The following is a 19,374-nucleotide window of genomic DNA, read 5'->3' on the forward strand; positions in this document are numbered from 1 at the left end:
ACAATTTGAACTATCCTCAGGAACATGGACAAAATTAGATGCTTCCAAAGAAGCGATAAGAATATCTGCACAACACCTACATATTCTCAAAGATGTTAAAAGATTGCTTCTCATATGGATAAACATGAAGCAATTATCATAATGGCCAAAGAAGCAACACTCTAATAAGTCAAGAGGTTAAATGTAATACAAATTTATTTAATGATAATGCCGGGTCAGATATTCACAAAATTTTGATGCATCAGTAGAAACAAATGCCTCTAGACAGATACCAAAGAAACTGTGGGAGATGCCGCAACAGCAACTTTAAACAGAGTCATCTGCTAATTTTCAGAGTTTGAGAGGATGCCTCGATAGCTTCACTGGCTAAAGCACTCGACCGGAAATTGAGGGATCCGCGCTCGAATCCCGGTCAAGGCAAATGATTTTTACACTCTGAATTTGTTGCATTGGCCTCTAAACAGCTTTCTAGTTAAAAAATAATTAGCTATGAATCATAACAATTAACTATTTCAATTCTATTTCGTTTTCCAAAAATAAAATTCACATTCCAGGTAGGATCATTCCATAATACAACTACATCATCCACATAAATACCCCGCGATCCACATAAAATGTGTGTGGCAGGGGGTGCTAGCACCAGGTGGGAAGGGTAAATAATATGGGAGAGGAAAGGAAAAGGGAAAAAATATTCACTAAAGAACCTCAAATAATGTGCATATTTCAAAACATACTTTAGGAAGACTTCATTCAAAACAAGTCTTAATTCACCTGATATATTAATTCTTTGTTGTACAAAAAAAGGAATAAAATGAACCATAACCATTTACGACAGACCTCCACCATAGCAAGACAGGTTACGCAGAACTGAAAAGTAAGGGGAAATTCGACTATTTCATGGGCATGCAACTCACTGATAGAAGATATTACGAAGATGACTCACAACCCTAAACAATGGATATTTAATTTTCTTTGAATAAACCTAATACATAATCCATTTTTTCCAACTTTGTACAGATTATTGTATATTCAATGATTTATATGAGAAAATTGTTACACTTAATGAGTGTTTTGCTTAACAAGTAGGAGTCCAGAATGAATTATGCTTGTTAAGAGAGCTTCCACTCTATTTAGTTTCTTACTTTCTATGATGAGCAAATGAGCACTACTTTCTTTATGAAACTTTACAATGTAAAACCATATTCTGTTCATCCCCTATTTTGACTGTGCAGTTTAGAATGTAAAGTTATTTTAATCAACAAGGAAATATAAATATTTTAAAGAGGAAATAAAAAAATAAACATATCCAGAATTGACAACCATACATGGAATTCAAGTTAGAGTTGCTAAATCTGTAACATTACAACTGATACCACCAACCTGAAATAAAAAAAATGTTATCCATTTAAAATTCTCACGTTACATGATACAAATTTTGCAATCCAATGCAACATCTGCACATGTAACATTCCTGAATTCCCAAACCACTATATTTAAAATAATCTTCAAAAGAGAATAATTAAACTTTTAATTTTGTTACTAATTTTATGCAATATTAAACATCCTAATATATTTATTACATCAAACAATACAAACCACACCGCACCTTTAACAAAACTGAAAAAATACATACCAAGGAATATTCAAAATATAGCCTTAATGGCGACTAGTATCCTCATAAAAGAAACTGACAACCACTCCATTGATTACAAATAAATTTCAATACAAAATTGCCTTCACATAAAATTTTTCAGATAGCAAGTCAACATTTTAAAGGCAGTGAATAAATGTACCAAAGAATATAAATTTGAGAGTAGATTAAGAAATGTAATTTAGAATAATTAGGTCCACCAAAAAATTCATTAACAATGGAAAAAATGCCAACCTTAAACAGGCATTTCCTCACATTATGAACTGGATTAGATTAACGTCTTTCAAGATAAAATGGTTCACTACATCATGGAACACTGATTGGTGAGGCCTGGTAGTTTAGGAGTGCCCTGCTCATCAAATTGGACAATGGAATTAAGATCTCCTATCAGTTCTTTGGGAGGCTGACCACAATCTTGCATCTGTAATAAGATGGAAAAAAAAGTGCAATATATAACTAATTCAATGGATATTTTGAGCCAAACACATAATGACAACTAAATATATAGATACAAAAATACTCTGTTTCACTGGCTAAAGAGAAAATAGACTTTTAAGCATGGAAAAGGATAAGAGGCAGAAAAGAGTAATCATGTCAAAGAAATTTCACCCATGGCATTCTACTTAAAAATAAAAATTATTCAACAATCATAAATAAATTTTATCAAATTTCAACACTTTTTGAGCATTATACAAAGCTTAATTTATACCAAGTATGACTGATGTAAGTAGATGTAGTTTAGTAAAAGTTTCTCTTTAACTAAAAGATTCTAGGACTGAAGGTCACCACTCCTTAGAAAGACATATTGCAAAGTTTTTTTTAATTTCACCCGGAATTAAACTTACCATAAGGGCATCTAAGGCATAGCATATGACACTAATGACAGTACTGTGACAGCATAAGAAATGTGGAATGCATTTATATAATTCTATAAAAATTATAGTATCAGCTAAACTATTCTAACAACTACTCTAAAGATGCTCTCAGGAGTAAAAGAGCATTCTTTGTGGGTGTTTCTAATCATTTTAATTAAAAAAACACAACCTCATCTGCTTCTTTTCCTGAACCTAATCCAATTCCATTTGGGGTTAATGTTTCCATCTTTGATGAAGTTTTCTCGGGTCTGGGGTTCCATGTTGGCTGACGTTTCGATGCCCGACTCGTGCATCGTCTTCAGGGTATATGATTGCCACTCTGTTTCTGGCTGTCTTATATACATGCACTCTGAGGTCAGGTGACTTCTGATTGGTCTGAGGAGGAGGAGCTTCCTGATTTGTCGACGGGTCGTTGTGCTCTGTTCCTTTCTCTTCTCACCTCCATTAGCACAGGTTTCCATGTGTTACTGAGGGAATAGCCGGAATCCCTGTTGGATTTCTGTCCTGCCATTATAATTGCGATTGATTCCTTGATGATCCGGTCCCAGTAACCATCTGCGTGGGCAAGTAGCTTCGTCCCATTGAAATTAATTGAGTGATCCATCCCGATTCTGTGTTCTACGATGGCTCTTTTCACCTAACACACATACTTTCACCCCTACACATTACATTGAAGATAAATACCAACATCCATGCCCAAGGTGGTGGAAAACCCATCTACATGGGAACTGAGCCAGTGACCACTGGTTTGGCTGGCGAGGACATTACCCAGCTGCCACAGGGGCTGACAAGGTAACATCCTCGCCTGGAAATTGAACAACCAGTCCACACACCAAAATGGACATAAACCAACAACTGTGTGTGCCTTTTAGTTGTCACGATCCAGTTCTCGTACCAAAACGATGGCAGTATCGACACGTAAAAAGCTAGCTTCTAGTAGACTGTCTGTTACCGTGGGTGTTCAATTTTCATTCGACTGCCCTTAGTAAAATTTTGCTGAAGTCAAAATGCTGTACAATTTATTCAAACCGATCATTAAAACATTTAAACAACCCAAGAAAGAGATGGACACATAAGAACATTAAAAAGGGAAAGAAACAAAGAGGGTTGAGAAAGAAATGCAACAATGCAGAAAAATATAGGTATATTCCCAACAGAAAGGAAATATTATACATTTATCCGCCACTAAGCAAGGGATACATAGGATTTATGAGAACACATTTTGACCGATCTAAGTTATTTATGAGCTAAGCATGCAGCCGGTAATAAAAGAATGCTAAAAGTAACAAAAAGAATACCTTAAGACTTATTGATTCACCAAACAAAACCTTGATTAAAAGGAATCTTACAATTACATGGAACTGAAGATTTTCTCAATTGGAATTAGCATTGCATTACTGCCAACCAGTGGATTACAAAAATTTTAAGATTAGAGAAACTCAAGAGACGTTAAAGTTACCTTTTGCATTAGGTCCAAAATTCTCTCAAACCTATCTTTCTTCACCTCATCTGAATCAGATTCTGTCTCCTTGTTCAGGTCCTCGCAAACCTTTTTCATCAACTCCAGCTGTTGTGTGTATCTTTGAAACTCAGTGTCTTGTAACTTGGATTTATTTTCATCCAGCCATCCAGGATACTATTTCGGCATTCAAATAAAATAAATGAAATATTATAAATTGAACTATTTATGTAACATAAAAAGTTATCAATGTTAGTTTAAAAAAGACAATCTGTAAAAAGCATTGTAATTTAAAGTGATTCATTCTGCTTAATAGACAAAAAATCATCTGTGGATATTGTAAAACCAATGTCAAGGATTGGTAAAAGTTCAAAAAAACAGAACAAGTGATCAACATTTATTAGAGTTTTATATTTCTATAAAAAATTATTGCTTTGCAATATACCATTCCAGTTTAGGATTCATTAACTAGTGTTTCTTTTTCACAAATATTCCTTCATTAAGGAGTAAAAGACTGAAAATGTGGGAAATAACACATGAAACCTGTTTTAAATTCTCTTGAATTAAAATCACTAAATAGATTAAATATGTACTCAAGATGAATATCTAAAACTCCACTAAGTATTCGCATGACATGTCTTCAATATCATCCCAAACAATGTTGACTACATGCCATAACTCCTTTTGCTAAAATAGTTCTCCTTCCTAACAGCGGTGAGATATCTACACTGATATATAATTATGGATTGAGTAGAGTTGTAGCCCCAGATAAAAGACATTCATTGTGAAAAAATCATTTTCTTTAACCAAGTCAAAGTTGAAGAGTTTTTCAGTGACCCTTGAATTTGTGTGCACAACATCATGAATCATCCAAGTTATGGCTATGACATTCATCAATTGTTCTTGAAACAGTCGAAGAGAAATTTTGTGGGTGCACCTAATATCAGAAGCAAATACTTCACAGGTAAAAAACATCTGTAACTTTTCCTTATTATTCTAATGCTCTAGATTTGTATTATTTCTTTGAATGAATAAAATGGCCTTTTTAGATAAATAACAATGATCACTTCAACCTTACCAAGCATTAATTGTGAGTACGACACATGAAGGCAGATGGACTTTTTATGCCTTTCTGCCTAATTTTTCTCTTGAGAATTCTATCAGCTCACTTAATTAGCCATTCCTAGAGGCAATGTATTTGGTGTTGTTCAATTTACAACTGAAATTTTAATTGGAGGGGGGGATGTTGGTCAGATGATAAATTATCCAATAGAAGACTACATGCTTATTGGAATAATGGTGGGAAGAATTGAAAGGTCCATGGTATATGATATGATGGTTTGCATACAATGGAAAACTCGTGTTGGTCCTAAAACATCTACCATCCCTCAACCCATCCCATTGATGACCTCTAAAAGTCACAAATTAGCCTTCATCCCAAGCCTATCATACAAACTAATGAATATATTCCCAACCCACCTAAGAGCTCTCCACAAAACCCAGATGGACTTACATGAGTTTTCCACCAATGAAAGGACAAATTGGATATATCCTCCCAATGAAGAGTCATCAAATCAACATGCCAAACAGGGAACTGTGATGCAGCATACATTGCCCAAAATGGCAGATCTTTGGAAACTAAGATGAGCAAAATCAAGGTTTCAGGAAGTACCATCAAAATCCAGTTTTGTAAAGCATTTGTTAGGGAATGACCACCGAAGTTATTTTATACTGCAATTCCTGCACAAACTGAAGAATGATAAAAAAATGAAAAAACTGCCAACGAGCAGTTGGATACACAAAAGAGAAAAAATAAATTAAAGTATCTAATGACTATTTCTGCAAACCTCTTATCCCAAATGTATCTTAGCATCTTCTAAGGTAGAATCCTTTGTCCACCAGTTCCATTACCCACCCTTACCAACCACAAATTCCCTCATCTGTCCTTTTCCCTAATCTCCACTACCTTCTACATCGCGATAGCAATAACCTGAGAGTGTCTCAAATGTATTCCACTAGATTATGCTACAGGGCTATTATGCTACAATGCTATGCTCTACATAGGGAAACATTGTGCCACCCTCAAAATCATTCAAACATGTGGAAACTACAGTTATGAACATCCATGACTTACCACTGAACCTGAGCACTGATCTGAAATTAATACGAAAGCATTCAAATAAAAAGCAAACCATTGTGTTTTGGTCCTCAGTAGCAGATCTTAAACATTTTTTTTCATATTTTCTGGTGGTATTCCTTCCAGAAAGTTCTTTGCCCTTAAAACCTTCACCACCATATTTGAAACACTATTAAAATTCACTAAAGTGTACAGTTTACTACATAATCTTCATACACCTTCTGTGCATCTGCCTTTCCAAAAATTGCGATTTAAATGTGAGAATGTGAATTACAAAATTAGCACCTCTGGCAGGCCACATTCTGTCATACCACAACATTTAACAGCTACACACGTCAGCCCAAATTTTTTCAATTGCATCTCATATTCTACAAGTGACTAGTGACCAACAATAAGTAACATTTAATTTGTAGGAGTAATTATTAGTTCCCTCCCATGGACTACAACCGTGACGAGGTGGAAGGGCTTGTGCGTTTCGATGACCCCTAGAGCTGTGCTGGCGGGAGCAATGATAATTTCTCCTGGTACGGTCACCTTTGCAAGATAGGTTGAAGGTTAGGAGCCAGACGAAAGGTAGTCCATGCAGCGTCTATTCCGCAGTGAGGCGGCTGCAAAGGCATCCAACCCCAGTGGGGAGGCCATTGAGTGATGGTGTCACATTAAAAACACTATTGAGGAAGGCAATGGGAAAACGCCTCAGTTATCATTCCCAATAATGTAATGATGGACACTATAGAGTATATGATTCCTGGCAACTGTGAAACTTGGCCCAATCAATGGTGTGCCTTGCCTGGCTGCAGGAGAGGCAAGGCTTCCGCAGTCGTCATCTAACGAAACCCTTGCATAGGAAAACTGACAGCAGCAGGACAGAAGACGCAGAACAAGAAGATCAATTTAGTTAGAATAGGAACTTGGAATGTTAGGACAATGTTGAGGACAGGAAAATTAGAGAATATTAAGTGAGAGATGGAAAGAGTAAATATAGGTATTTTAGGTTTATGTGAGGTGAGACAGAAGGATAGCAGGGATTACCGGAGTGATAGTAATAGAATAATATACAGCGGCAGGGACAAGAGCCAACAAGGGGTTGCAATAATATTGAATAAAGAGGTAGGAAGAAGCATGGTCAACATAGAACAAGCAACGGATAGAATATTATTAGTAGGGATAAAAGCAGAACCGACGAACTTGGGTCACTGTTCAGGTATACATGCCACCGAGCAACCATACGGAGGAAGAGGTCGATAGGATATACGATCAGTTAGAGGACATAATTGTGTGTGTTCCTGCAGAGAAACATTTGATAGTGATGGTGGATTGGAATACGACGGTAGGCAAAGGAAGAGATGGTGATGAGGTGGGGGACTATGGTTAATGCACGAGGAATGACCATGGGGAGAAAGCAATTGAGTTCTGCAGGAACTGCAGAGACTGCTGGGCTAGTCATCACCAACACTGGTTTAGGCACCACAAAAGGCATAGGTATACATGGGAAATGCCTGGTGATTCAGCAAGATATCACTGAGATTATATTGTGTTTAGGCACAGATTTAGGAAGTGTGATCATTTCGCATAGCTTCCCGGGAGAGGATGTAGACTCTGACCACAAGGTCTCTCTGGTCAGGGGGGGAGGCATGCGCGATGCCATTGCAGTAATGAGATCACTAATCGAAAGGAATATAGAATACAATCAGGATGTATTTGCATGTTTCGTAGATTTTGAAAAGGAATTTGATAGAGTGAATTGAGAAAAATTCTTGAGCATATTGCAGAAAATAGGAATACATTGGATGGACAGGAGGCGAATCCACAACCTGGTGCGAGTGGGGAACAGAGAGTCCAGATGGGCAGTGGTGGGAAGAGATGTAAGGCAGGGTTGCCCATTATCACCGTTGCTGTTAAACCAATATGAGGACGAAATGATGAAAGAGGCATGGGAAGAACTGGACGTAGGAATGAAAGTCGGCGGGGATTTCGAAAAATCAGTTAGGTTTGCTAATGACAAGCTTTAGTTTGTCAGTCAACCAAGGAGTTGCAAGGATTTGCTGAGTGAATTGGAAATTCAGTGCGACAGATATAGGATGAGAATCAATATTAATAAAACAAAGGTTATGCGATTTTCCAGTAAGAAAAAGGCTAAGTTAAACATTAAAATGGGAGGGCAAAAACTAGAGCAGATAGAACAGTTTACATATCTTGGAAGTGTTTTGGACCAACACGGTCAAAGTAGTAGGGACATAAGGAGAAGAATTGCACTAGGCAAAGAGGCTTTCACAAGGACGATGGAGTAGATGACAGGGACGTTGAGTAATGATATCAAGAAAAGACTTGTCAAAACTTTGATATGGAGCGTATGGAGTGCGGAAACGTGGTCACTGAAGCAGGATGATAGACGTAGATTGGAGGCATTAGAAATTTGGGGGTGGAGAAGAATGGAGAAGGTGAAATGGAGCGAAAGAAAAACAAATAATAACAAACTAGGTGTGGTGGGCGAGGAGAGGAGTTTGTTAGGAGAAATCCTAAAGAGGCACAAGAAATGGATGAAGGTTGTATTGATCAGCAATAGGATGCTGAGGACTGTCATGGAGGGGAGAATGTTAGGCCAACAAGGGAGGGGCAGGAACAGGATAGGGATATTGGACAGGATGAAGGGAGGAAGGAAATACACAGAGATGAAGAGGGACTTGATGTAGCATAGGTTGCTGTATTGTGTTTAGTTAGGAGTCATAAAATATTTATTTAGTAGTTGTGTCCTTCCAAAATCTACCTTAACCGGTGATTATTTAATAATAATAATAATTATTATTATTATTATTATTATTATAAGAGAATCATTATTTCCTCCCCATTTCAGCCAATTCCTTCTGAGAATCTCCTGGCACAAAAACACACCTTGAAGGATCCATGCTGCTTCAGGGAATTACCATCGCGTAGGTGTGTTGATGGACAACCATCTTCGACCTGAAGATGCCTCCAGAACTGGGGACGAAACAGTTGTCCATCTACACACCGATGCAACAGTAATTCCCTGAAGCAGCATGGATCTTTCATCAGATAGACGCTGTGGAAGCCTAAGGATAAAAAACTTACCTTTTCCACCATATCCTGTAGCGCAGGTAGAAGAACATCTTTGGAAAGTAATGATTGCATCATTGTCTGTAATACTGGTAGAAAATCTCCATCTGAAGGGAAAGAACTATCTTCACCTCCAAGGCCCATGCTACCAAACATTTTCATAAGATCTTCATCGGTCATTGGACTCTGCAAAAAATAATCATACATAGGTGTACAAAAAAATCGAAGATGATGCTTATATGTCTGATTATGCCTCTAAAGAAGTGACTTTTTTTTGGACTGATATCATTTATGCATAAGGAAGACTATGCTAAGGAAGACTATTATAAAGAAGTTTCTATTCAGCTTTCCTGAGATAGACCCGGAACCACTAATGAACATCATTTTGCTCTACCTATTAAAGGGACGTTTGGATGGTCACTAATGAATACTGTGCATTATGTTTGACCTTTTAATCACAAAGCCCTGATATGATGCCTGATTTTTAAATGTTACATTGAGTCTTTTTGAACCACTATGTAGAACTCCACATTGAAATTTATTAACAAAATACAACTCGTTTCAACAAGCATCATAACCCAGTGGCAATATTTAACGAAAGATGATGATAACTGTCAAAGCTATTAATATACTGGGGGGACCAGGTTGGTGTGGTGGCTAGAGTACTTGCTTCCCACCCCAAGAGCCGAGGTTCCAATTCCAGCGGAGGCCATGGATGGCAAGTGGAGAGCTCTTCAAAAGTAGTAGTAGTTTTGAGGGGAGGCGACCGACAGCTGAGGTCATTTGCGCCATAGGGGATGGACAGGAAAGGATGGAGGGTGGAGAGAAACCCGGCGTCGGCATTAGCCTACTCTTTACGAAAGGCGCCAAGGGGTCCGCAATTTAACGTCCCATCCGACGGACGGCGTATTCACTCAAAGTGCCCTCCACAAAGCACCTCAAGTAGGGATCGAGATACCTCTGAAAAATATTCAACACCGCCGGGATTTGAACCCACGCCCTCAGGGTGGGAAGCCAGTACGTTAGCCCCCGCACCATCACGATCCCCCTCAGGAGTATGCCATCCACCAGGCAGAGGGTTTAATTTTGAGCCCCTGAGCATATTTCATAAAGAATAGGCTTTTACTGTTGCCAGGTTTCTCTCGAACTTTCCCCCATTTTCCTGGACATCCTACTCATATCAAACCTATCTCAAATGGTGAAAATGACCTTAGCCATCAATCGCTTCCTCTAATAGCAACTACCTTTAATATGGTCATGTAATGCATAAAAATTTTGTGGCAAATGAAATTAATTCTCAAAAATCCTGAACAACATGTTTGATATAATTCCACCAAACTAAAGCCTTTTTAGTGAATTATACTCTCTATTATTACCCTTTTTGTGGATGGATAGAAAGTCCAGAATCCAATTTATTTGTTTTTGCTAATTTTCAACATGAAATGATATTTCAACTAGGCAGATGGGATTTCATTGCAAATATTCTTCAGGTCCAAAAAGATGCCTTTAACTGGTCTGTCCCATTAACCTGATTTTAGTATAGAGCATATGTATGAATATAATGTTGATAATTTAAATTAGTTCAAAAGTAATAAATGAGAGATCACAAATAATAAAATGTAGATGATGAAAACAGAAGTAGATTGAATAATCTACAATGCCTCAAAAACAATAATGAGCTCGTTTAGGGTGGATATATTTGCAAAGAAATGCACACTGAGGAAACAAATTTTAGGCATTAGTAAAGTGAAATGAGCAGGAATAACAGCTTCGACTTGTACAATTACCAATTCCTGTATATCAGTATCAATATCAATACCAGTAAAGTCATTCCTGCCTCTGGTGTAATGATGATGATAGGCAGAGTTAAGAGAATAGTTGCCGATGTTATTTTTTATATATAGAATTAAAAACATAATGTAGATGCATGGGAGTGGTAGCAAATTTAATTCATGGAAAATAGGCCTTGATGGAGCATTGTAAGGTTTCCTGGCGATGATTCTAATAGCTTTCTTTTGCATTTTAAAGATGGTTTGAGAAATAGCAGCTGATCCCCATAATATTATACTGTAGGTTATATTTGAGTAAATTTCCCCATAGTACAAATTGAGTAGTACAGTTTTACTTGTAGTTTCATACAGGTGTCTTAATAAGTAGCAAGTTGAACTGAGCTTGTGTTGGAGGGCTTTTACATGAGTATCCCAAGAAATATTTGCACATAGAGAAATACCTAGAAATTTGCATTCTGTCACACGCTCAATTGATAGGTCATTGATTTTTACCAGCAGATCATCTGATATGTTCTTATTGTGTGTAAAGTTTACTATTTTACTTTTATTTACATTTAAGTCTAGAAGGTTGTCTGTACACCACTTGTTTATAGCAAGTGTGACAGACTTAGCTTTTTCCACAAGGCTGGGATATGTTTGTGTTGATATTATTATATTAGTGTCGTCAGCGTACAACACTGGTATTATTCCATCATTATTTGGTAAGCAGTTAGGTAGGTCATTGATGTAAATCAGAAAGAGGAGTGGCCCAAGGGTTGAGCCTTGTGGAACACCTTTGTTAACTTGGTATGCTTCGGATGAATATTTTGACCCATCAACTGATAACACTACTTTTTGAGAGCGATTATGAATAAAGGACTTCAACCAGTTTAAAGGACTTCCTCTAATTCCTATTCTATTGAGTTTAATTAGTAGTCTATTGTGGTTTACATTATCAAAAGCCTTTGACAAGTCAAAAAACATTCCAAGAGTTTTGCGTTTAGCATCTAATGAATTAAGTATGCTGTCGATTGCCTGACATATGGCAGTTGTGGTAGACCTTTCCGATCTAAATCCATGCTGAGAATTTGAAAGTAGGAAGTTTTTTTCGAGATAAGATGCTATTTGCATATACATGGCTTTTTCGAATATTTTAGCAAATGTATTTTGGATGGCTATTGGTCTGTAGTTATTCAAATCATTTACACAGCCATGGTTTTTATAAATGGGCACTACTTTTGATTCTTTTAATTGGGATGGGAAAATCCCTTGTATCAAAGATTCATTAATTAAAAATAAAAGGGGTGCTTTTATGGCTTCAAAACAATGATGTACAATTTTACCAGGAATTTTATCTGGGCCAGTACTGGATTTGTTTCTGAGTGAGGAGACAATAGTTTTTAGATTGGTTTCAGAACAGGGCTTGGCAAACATTGACGATGGTGCATTTGCTAAAAGCACATTGGCTGGAGAAGTAGTTAGGCAAGGAGCTGATACGTAGTATTTGTTAAATTTATTAGCTAGAGATGAATAGCTAATGGCAGTGTTATTTTCAGGGTTACAAAGTTTTGGGAGAGTGAGTTGTGGATTTTTCTTACCTCTACAGTCATTAATTATTTCCCATGCAGTTTTGGACTTGTTATTGGAATTAAGTAACTTATTATCATTATAGGTTCTTTTCGTGGTAGAAATCAGTTTACGGTAATACTTTTGAAATTCCTTATAGAGTAACCTTTGTTCATGATTGTTTGAACTTTTACTGGAGATAGCAAGTTTTTTAAGGATAGTTGAGTAGTAACGGATCTCATCAGTTAGCCATGGCTTACATTTAGTTCTATGAAATATTTTATGATGTGTTACTGGGAAACACATTTCAAAATTGTGTTTGAAAATTGAATAAAAGTAATTGAAACCTTCGTCTACTGACTTCCATTATGGGAATATAAGAACTAAAGCATTGAAATTAGGACCCAATGAAATGGGCATCAGATTATTTAACAAACTACCCAAAAGTATCAAGGATACACAGGGAACTGCCGTATTCAGGCATAAACTAAAAAGATATCTACAACGCAATATGTTTTACTCGGTTGATGAATATCTCAACAATATTCCCGACCAGTAAGTTCATACTTTTAGTTTCTAGCAATGGTAATGGTCTGATTCATGTTTGTGATCAATGATTTTTCTGAATTTGATATTGTATGTGCATGTTACAGCCGATGGTCATGGGTTTGTACCAAACACTTATGTAACTATGAGCATCTATTCTTTTATGTATCTTAACTGAGCCTGTGTCTTTGCTCCTCATTGACGTGCCTTATATCATGTACATACTTCACCCACCTGGTATTTTTGTATTGTGATCTCTGGGCAAATAAAAAGTAATAATAATAAAAATAATAATAATTCCAGTGGAATATGTATACTCCCTAAATAAAATAATTTCATCATACTAACTTGTAAATTGTTTGTACCCTCAGAAAGATTTTTTAAGGTTTGTGCAATAGCAGCTGAAAAGTCTTGTTCAGATGAATCTTCTGTAGCTGCTTTGGCAGCTGCCTGGGCTATTTTTTGGAGTGTGTCTCCCATTTCTTCTCCACTATTAGCTCCTAAATTTTTAAAAGAAATAGTTAATGGATTACTGTATAAGTACTTAGGTTTTAGATGCTACGGCTGCTGACTCCATGAGGTTCTTAAAATAACAATTTCAAAACATCCAATGCATTATAGCACAGCACCCGGGGCCAAGTATGAATATAAGGCATGAACTTTTAACTCACCAAGCCGTATTAACTCACAGAGAGTCACTACAATCAGCTGGGCTGGTATTTTCTCTGTTTCATTAAAAAAATATGCAGGGACCCAATTATCATTTGGAATTCATTATCTGCAGGCTAATTCAATGTGTCTTAAACTTGGTTGGGCTCAACTACTGAACTTGAATTCAATAGTTGGGCACAACTTGATGATTGAAGATATAGCCGATTAAAAGAGTTCAACCTGAAATTTTCCTATTGTTTTATGCTTATAAATTATTAAACTTGCCGGCGAGCAATGGAATCGTCGGTTAACCAAGAAATCTTTAGGTATGATTCATTCTGACACATGGGTGCTGTGGTCAAATCGTTGACATTCAGGATACCATTTGATGGGACATGAGGAACGCCTTAATACCCAACCATTACTACTCCACTTACCCACACTCATCAACGCAAAGGGAAGCTACGAGAACCAAACGATTAACCTAACTCAACTCAAATGATACTTTTTAAAAACATTTTTCTCGATTCGACAGGATGATAAATTCACTAAAAATTTATGATTTCCCTCATAATGCACCATTAATTCGTTAAGCAAATATTTGATTCCGTATACTCTTACTGTACAGCAAGACAAAGTATACAGCAGTTTAAATATTTATTAATGTAAAACACAAATTACCAGCTGTTAAAAAAGACTGTAAGTTTTGTTCTATTTGGGATGTAGCTTGCTTTATGAATTCTTCCGTCCACATATTTTCAAGAGGATCTGATTCAGGAAGAGAAGCCTCTTTTTTATCTTGAGCTGGTTTTACAGTTTCTTCGGACGTTTTCATCGGGGCATCAAAGTCTTCCAATGCACCTAGAAGATATTATTTAGCAATTAATAAAATGCATGCCATTGGAATGTATGGTTGTAAAAAATAAATACTCACTATCCAGCAAATCGTTTAATTCTTCATCTTGGGTATCAGATTTAACCCCCGCTGAAACGTTTTTTGAACCTAAAGTTTTATCTTCACCCGATGCCATTGTTCAAAATGCACAAAAATGTGAAATAATGTTCGAGAATCCTCACAACAACATAACAGTTTCGAAGAGTAAAGCTCTTCCAAAAACGTTTACTCTCAGACCACTAACTATGCAAATTTAAATAATCACGGAAATAAATGATGTTAATTGGAAAAATAATAATTCAATCCAGATGATTCAAACCGTGCAGAGGAAATTCGGAACTTAATTCCGTAGTATTGAAACAATTGCCGAACGTAATTCGAATTGTGGAAGTGATGTGATACAGCCTATTTTTGGGGCCCTTCACAATGGATTTATCAAAATTGAAAAATGATAAGAAATTATATTTGTGTCGATGGTATTTTCAAGGTAAGATCTTTGTTTTGTCTGTATGTATCTCACAAATACTCTCCGTACTTTGATAATTTATACATTACAACATTTATATTATTAAGAACTATTTTCCGATTTCAGCGGGATTTCTCTTATTGCCTTTCCTATGGTGCGTTAATGCGATTTGGTTTTTCAGAGAGGCATTCTGGAAGGCTCCTTATGAGGAACAGAAACAAATAAAGAAATGTATGTAACTTTTTTCGGGTTGTTTGCCTTTTTTGTTTGGCTGCAGCATTTTTACACTCCTTTTTTTCAGATGTCATTCTGTCATTCGTGGGAGCCTTAATATGGACTGTTGCTCTTGTTGCCTGGATTGTCATTTTCCAGACACATAGAGCTGAATGGGGTGCAGTCGCCGATAGAATGTCCTTCATCATTCCCACGGGGATGCCGTGATTTTATGAACATTCCTTTGAGTCTGAGTGTTTGGTGTAATATTTTTAAAAAATAATTGCCGAGTTTAAAGTGAAATATGCAATCATTGACGTTATGAAATCACTCATTGAATATATATTGAGATTCAAACCAATGTTTAAAGTTAACATCGATCTTATCTTCCCAGAAATGATCGGCCATCGGTTTCCTCTATCGAAGTAAGCATGTTCAAAGTGATATCTTTGCATGTTTGAAGAAAGCAAAGACTCATTGTGGTCACTACTCTTTTAATCATTGAATGTTGGTTCAACATTCTGCGTATTTCCGTTTGTCTCTTTTCATAAGTCCTGCTTTTTTTCTGTTTAATCAGGAGGAATGACAAGGTCTTAATTTTCGCAGTTCAAGTGCAATGGCAGAAAGTAATTATAGATTAACCTTGTAACATCTGGATCTTCTATTGAAATGTCCCCCTTAAAGCTTAAGGTTTCCCACATATTTCCATGAACACGGGATAAATTTAACTGGGTCAAGTTTTTCAGAAGAATTTCTCCTGTAATTTATGTATATATCATTGTTTCTATAAAATAATTACTACTCGTATGTGATTATGGTGTGTTACCTCATGTTATTCTCTTTACTGATATTTTAATACGCTGGGGAACGCATCATCTAAAATAAATTATTACTGGAATTGGTGGATAATTTTTTAAATGAGTAGTGTAAGTACTCGGTTTGATGCTATGCCTTATTGATTATCAGTTCCCATTACTGAAACATTTCGACAAATTTCAGAATAGGTTGACTGTGTAACCGATTTATTCCATGGTTTTGAATGAAATACCAAGTTTTATAATAAATTAATTTAAAATACCACTTGTGGCGGCTTTATAATTTCTACATTATGATTTTTCAAGGGTTCCCGAATTGCAAGTTGAATTTGATGAATCACTTTTCATTCCATCTTTCGATGGACTTTACTCCTTTTATCTAATTACCAATACATTATCTGAATTAATCTTATGCTGATGCCATCCTTTTTTTCAGACAACCTGCCTTTCTGTAATTACGTAAACTCAACCATATTTTCTCATGCTGCGTACATTGTTCCACAAAAAATATCCAAGACTTAGTTTTACAGAATCCAGATGATTAATGAGTTAGAGTCACAAGAAATATCTAACAAAATATTGTAATGAACGTGAATATACATTGGTTCCATAGGTGTGAATAGAGAGCTCCCAAAGGTGTGAATTGAAATCAAAAGTCACACCTTTGATTTCAATTCTACCTCAAAACAAAACAGCTTTTTTTGCATCTTGGGTGATGTGCTGAACTACCACAGTCCAAACACTGGGCAAAGTATTCAGCTTTACGTATTGTAGTACCAGAAGCCGCGTAAATGCTAAGTATTTCTTTGATCCCAAACACAGAAGTAGTCCCTCATAAGCCAGATACACATGTCTGGCTGTTGTGAGTGGACTTAGTCACTAGCGTTCCCACACAGCTGAGTCAGCCAATAGTGATTTCAAGACCAAACCTCATTCTATGTTAGGATACATTATCAAAAACAAAATTACATTTCAAAAGAAATCGTTAGAGAGCAAAAATCAAGGAAAGATGCACTTTGCTCAATTTGAGTAATATTCTCCCAGTAGTGAGGCCCTTTGGAATGTGTGAGTGATTGCTTTCCTGAGTACTTGTGAGTGTGCCAACTCTGTGGTTGTCCCTGGCACGGAATTTATTCCTATAAACAGTCATGGATAGGGTGTATCTGTTCATAAACCAAGGAATCCCTTCAAACCTGTGAATGATCCAAATGGAGTTTGGGTCTGTAGTTGGTCACTAGCGAGGAAGGAGTATTCGTGCAAATTACTGCAGAAGATTATTCTGGTTGAGAGGTTGTGGTTGGTCCTTGTCATGGAATTTCTTTTCCCACAAACCAACGCAACAAAATTTTGTTTCTATTGCGGGATGAGTTGTGCTAACTTATTACAGCTACAGAATTGAAAGAAATGGCACTAGGAAAGCCTCTTTGCCTAGTGCAAATCTTCTCCTTACATCCCTACTACTTCAACCGTGTTGGTCCAAAACACTTCTGAGGTACATAAACTGTTCTACCTGTTATAGTTTTTTCCCTCCAGTTTTAATGTTTAGCTTAGCCTTTTCCTTTCTAGAAAATCGCATAACCTTTGTTTCATTAATATTGATTCTCATCCCATATCTGTTGCACTGAATTTTGAATTCACTCAGCAATGCTTGCAATCCCTTGGCTGACTGACAAACAAAAGCTTGGTCATCAGCAAACCTAACTGATTTATCGAAGCCTCCGCCCACTTTCATTCCTACCTCCACTTCTTCCCATGCCTCTTTAATTATTTACTCCACACACATGTTGAACAGCAACAGTGATAATGGGCACCCCTGCCTTACACCTCTTCCTAATAAGGCCCATTCAGACTCCCCATTCCCTACTTGTACCTGAGCAGTCTGAGGCATGTACAGGTTGCAGATTAGCCTCCTGTCCCTCCAGTCCACTCATATTTTCTGCAATATACACATTAGTTTTTCCCAATTCACTCTATCAAATGCTTTTTCGAAATCTAAGAAACAGGCAAATACTTTCTGATTGTATTCTATATTCCTCTTGATTAGTGATCTCATTACTTCAATGGCATCACGCATATCTCTCCCCTTCGTAAACTCAAACTGATCATCCCCTAAGTAATCATTTGCCCTACTCTCTACCCTTTTGTTGATGATCCTGAGAGCAACTTTAGCTGTGTGGGATATCAAACTTATTGTCCTGTGGTCCTCACATGATGTAGCATTTACCTTTTTTGGAATAGGAACTAACACTGATCTCACAAAGTCTTCCGGCCAGATTCCTTCCTCATAGATACTACTAATCAGCCCATATAGCCTCTTCCTCCCACATTTTCCTAAAGCTTTCAGTAGTTCCGTAGGAATGTTATCCACCCCCAGGGCCTTATTTAGTTTCATCTCCCTTAATTCCCTTTCTATTTCATCGACGAGTATGCCTCGACCTAAGCTATCTTCCTCTCCATCATGTTCCTTTTCTATGTCTAACTTTGTTGGTCTAAGTTCTTTACTGTACATTTCTATGTATTCCTTCCATCTCTCTCTGATCTTTCCTGCATCAACTATTATCTTACCTGCCTTATCTCTAACTGTTAGCATAGATCTTCCCGATAAAGATTTAACCTTGCTGTAGAGCGCACTTCCTCCCATTTCACCCTTCCTCTGCAAACTTTCCATATCTTCCACCATATTTCTTTTGCTTTATTTGTTACCCATCTCAATTTATTATTTAACTCTTTGTACTTCATTTTGCCTAACTCTGTTTTTACATTCTTCCATTTTCTCCTCTCATCCATCTTTGTAATCATCTCATCTGTTAACCATGGGTTATTAGTCCTTTTCGCGTTAACAGTTCCAATAGTCTTTTGTGGCTTTCGATAACCCTTTCTTGATACATTCCCTTTTTTCTCGATAATACTCAGCTCTTTACCATCCTCCAGGATTTTCTCGACAGCCTGCTGGTACTCCTTCTTTTTCAATCCATTTAATGCTTCTACATTCCATTTCCTAACCCACCACTCCTGACTTATCTTTTTGAAATGGACATTACACTTCATTGTCCAAATTGTGGTCAGAGTCTGTATCCGCTCCCCGGAAGCTGTGCGAATTCATCCCCCTGTTTCTAAACCTGTGTCTAACCTCTAATATAATCTAGCTGATACCTTTCTGAGTCACCTGGCATTTTCCAAGTATACCTGAGCCTTTTGTGGTGTCTAAACCAAGTGTTAGTGATGACTAACCTCTGTCTCCTGCAGAACTCAATTG

The 19,374-nt window shown here is 36.9% G+C and overlaps 2 protein-coding genes across 2 annotated transcripts; one reads left to right on the forward strand and one right to left on the reverse strand.

The window, feature by feature from the left end:
• Positions 1 to 263: 263 nt before the first annotated feature.
• On the reverse strand, positions 264 to 14,978 carry Pex19 (peroxin 19). The gene is made up of 6 exons (XM_071585831.1): positions 14,664 to 14,978; positions 14,411 to 14,590; positions 13,427 to 13,578; positions 9,213 to 9,383; positions 3,986 to 4,162; positions 264 to 2,072 (listed from the first exon to the last, which is right to left on the reverse strand). Exons 1-6 carry the CDS (start codon positions 14,758 to 14,760, stop codon positions 1,953 to 1,955), a joined length of 897 nt encoding a protein of 298 aa, XP_071441932.1. The 5' UTR covers positions 14,761 to 14,978; the 3' UTR covers positions 264 to 1,952.
• A 32-nt stretch (positions 14,979 to 15,010) lies between these two features.
• On the forward strand, positions 15,011 to 16,383 carry pen-2 (presenilin enhancer). The gene is made up of 3 exons (XM_071585004.1): positions 15,011 to 15,111; positions 15,217 to 15,321; positions 15,392 to 16,383. The coding sequence occupies exons 1-3, from the start codon at positions 15,051 to 15,053 to the stop codon at positions 15,529 to 15,531; spliced, it is 306 nt and encodes a 101-aa protein (XP_071441105.1). The 5' UTR covers positions 15,011 to 15,050; the 3' UTR covers positions 15,532 to 16,383.
• The last annotated feature ends 2,991 nt before the right edge of the window (positions 16,384 to 19,374 follow it).

Source organism: Hetaerina americana, unplaced genomic scaffold (assembly GCF_022747635.1).
Source record: "Hetaerina americana unplaced genomic scaffold, ioHetAmer1.1.p SCAF_2, whole genome shotgun sequence".
In the NCBI taxonomy this organism is placed as follows: Eukaryota; Metazoa; Arthropoda; class Insecta; order Odonata; family Calopterygidae; genus Hetaerina; species Hetaerina americana.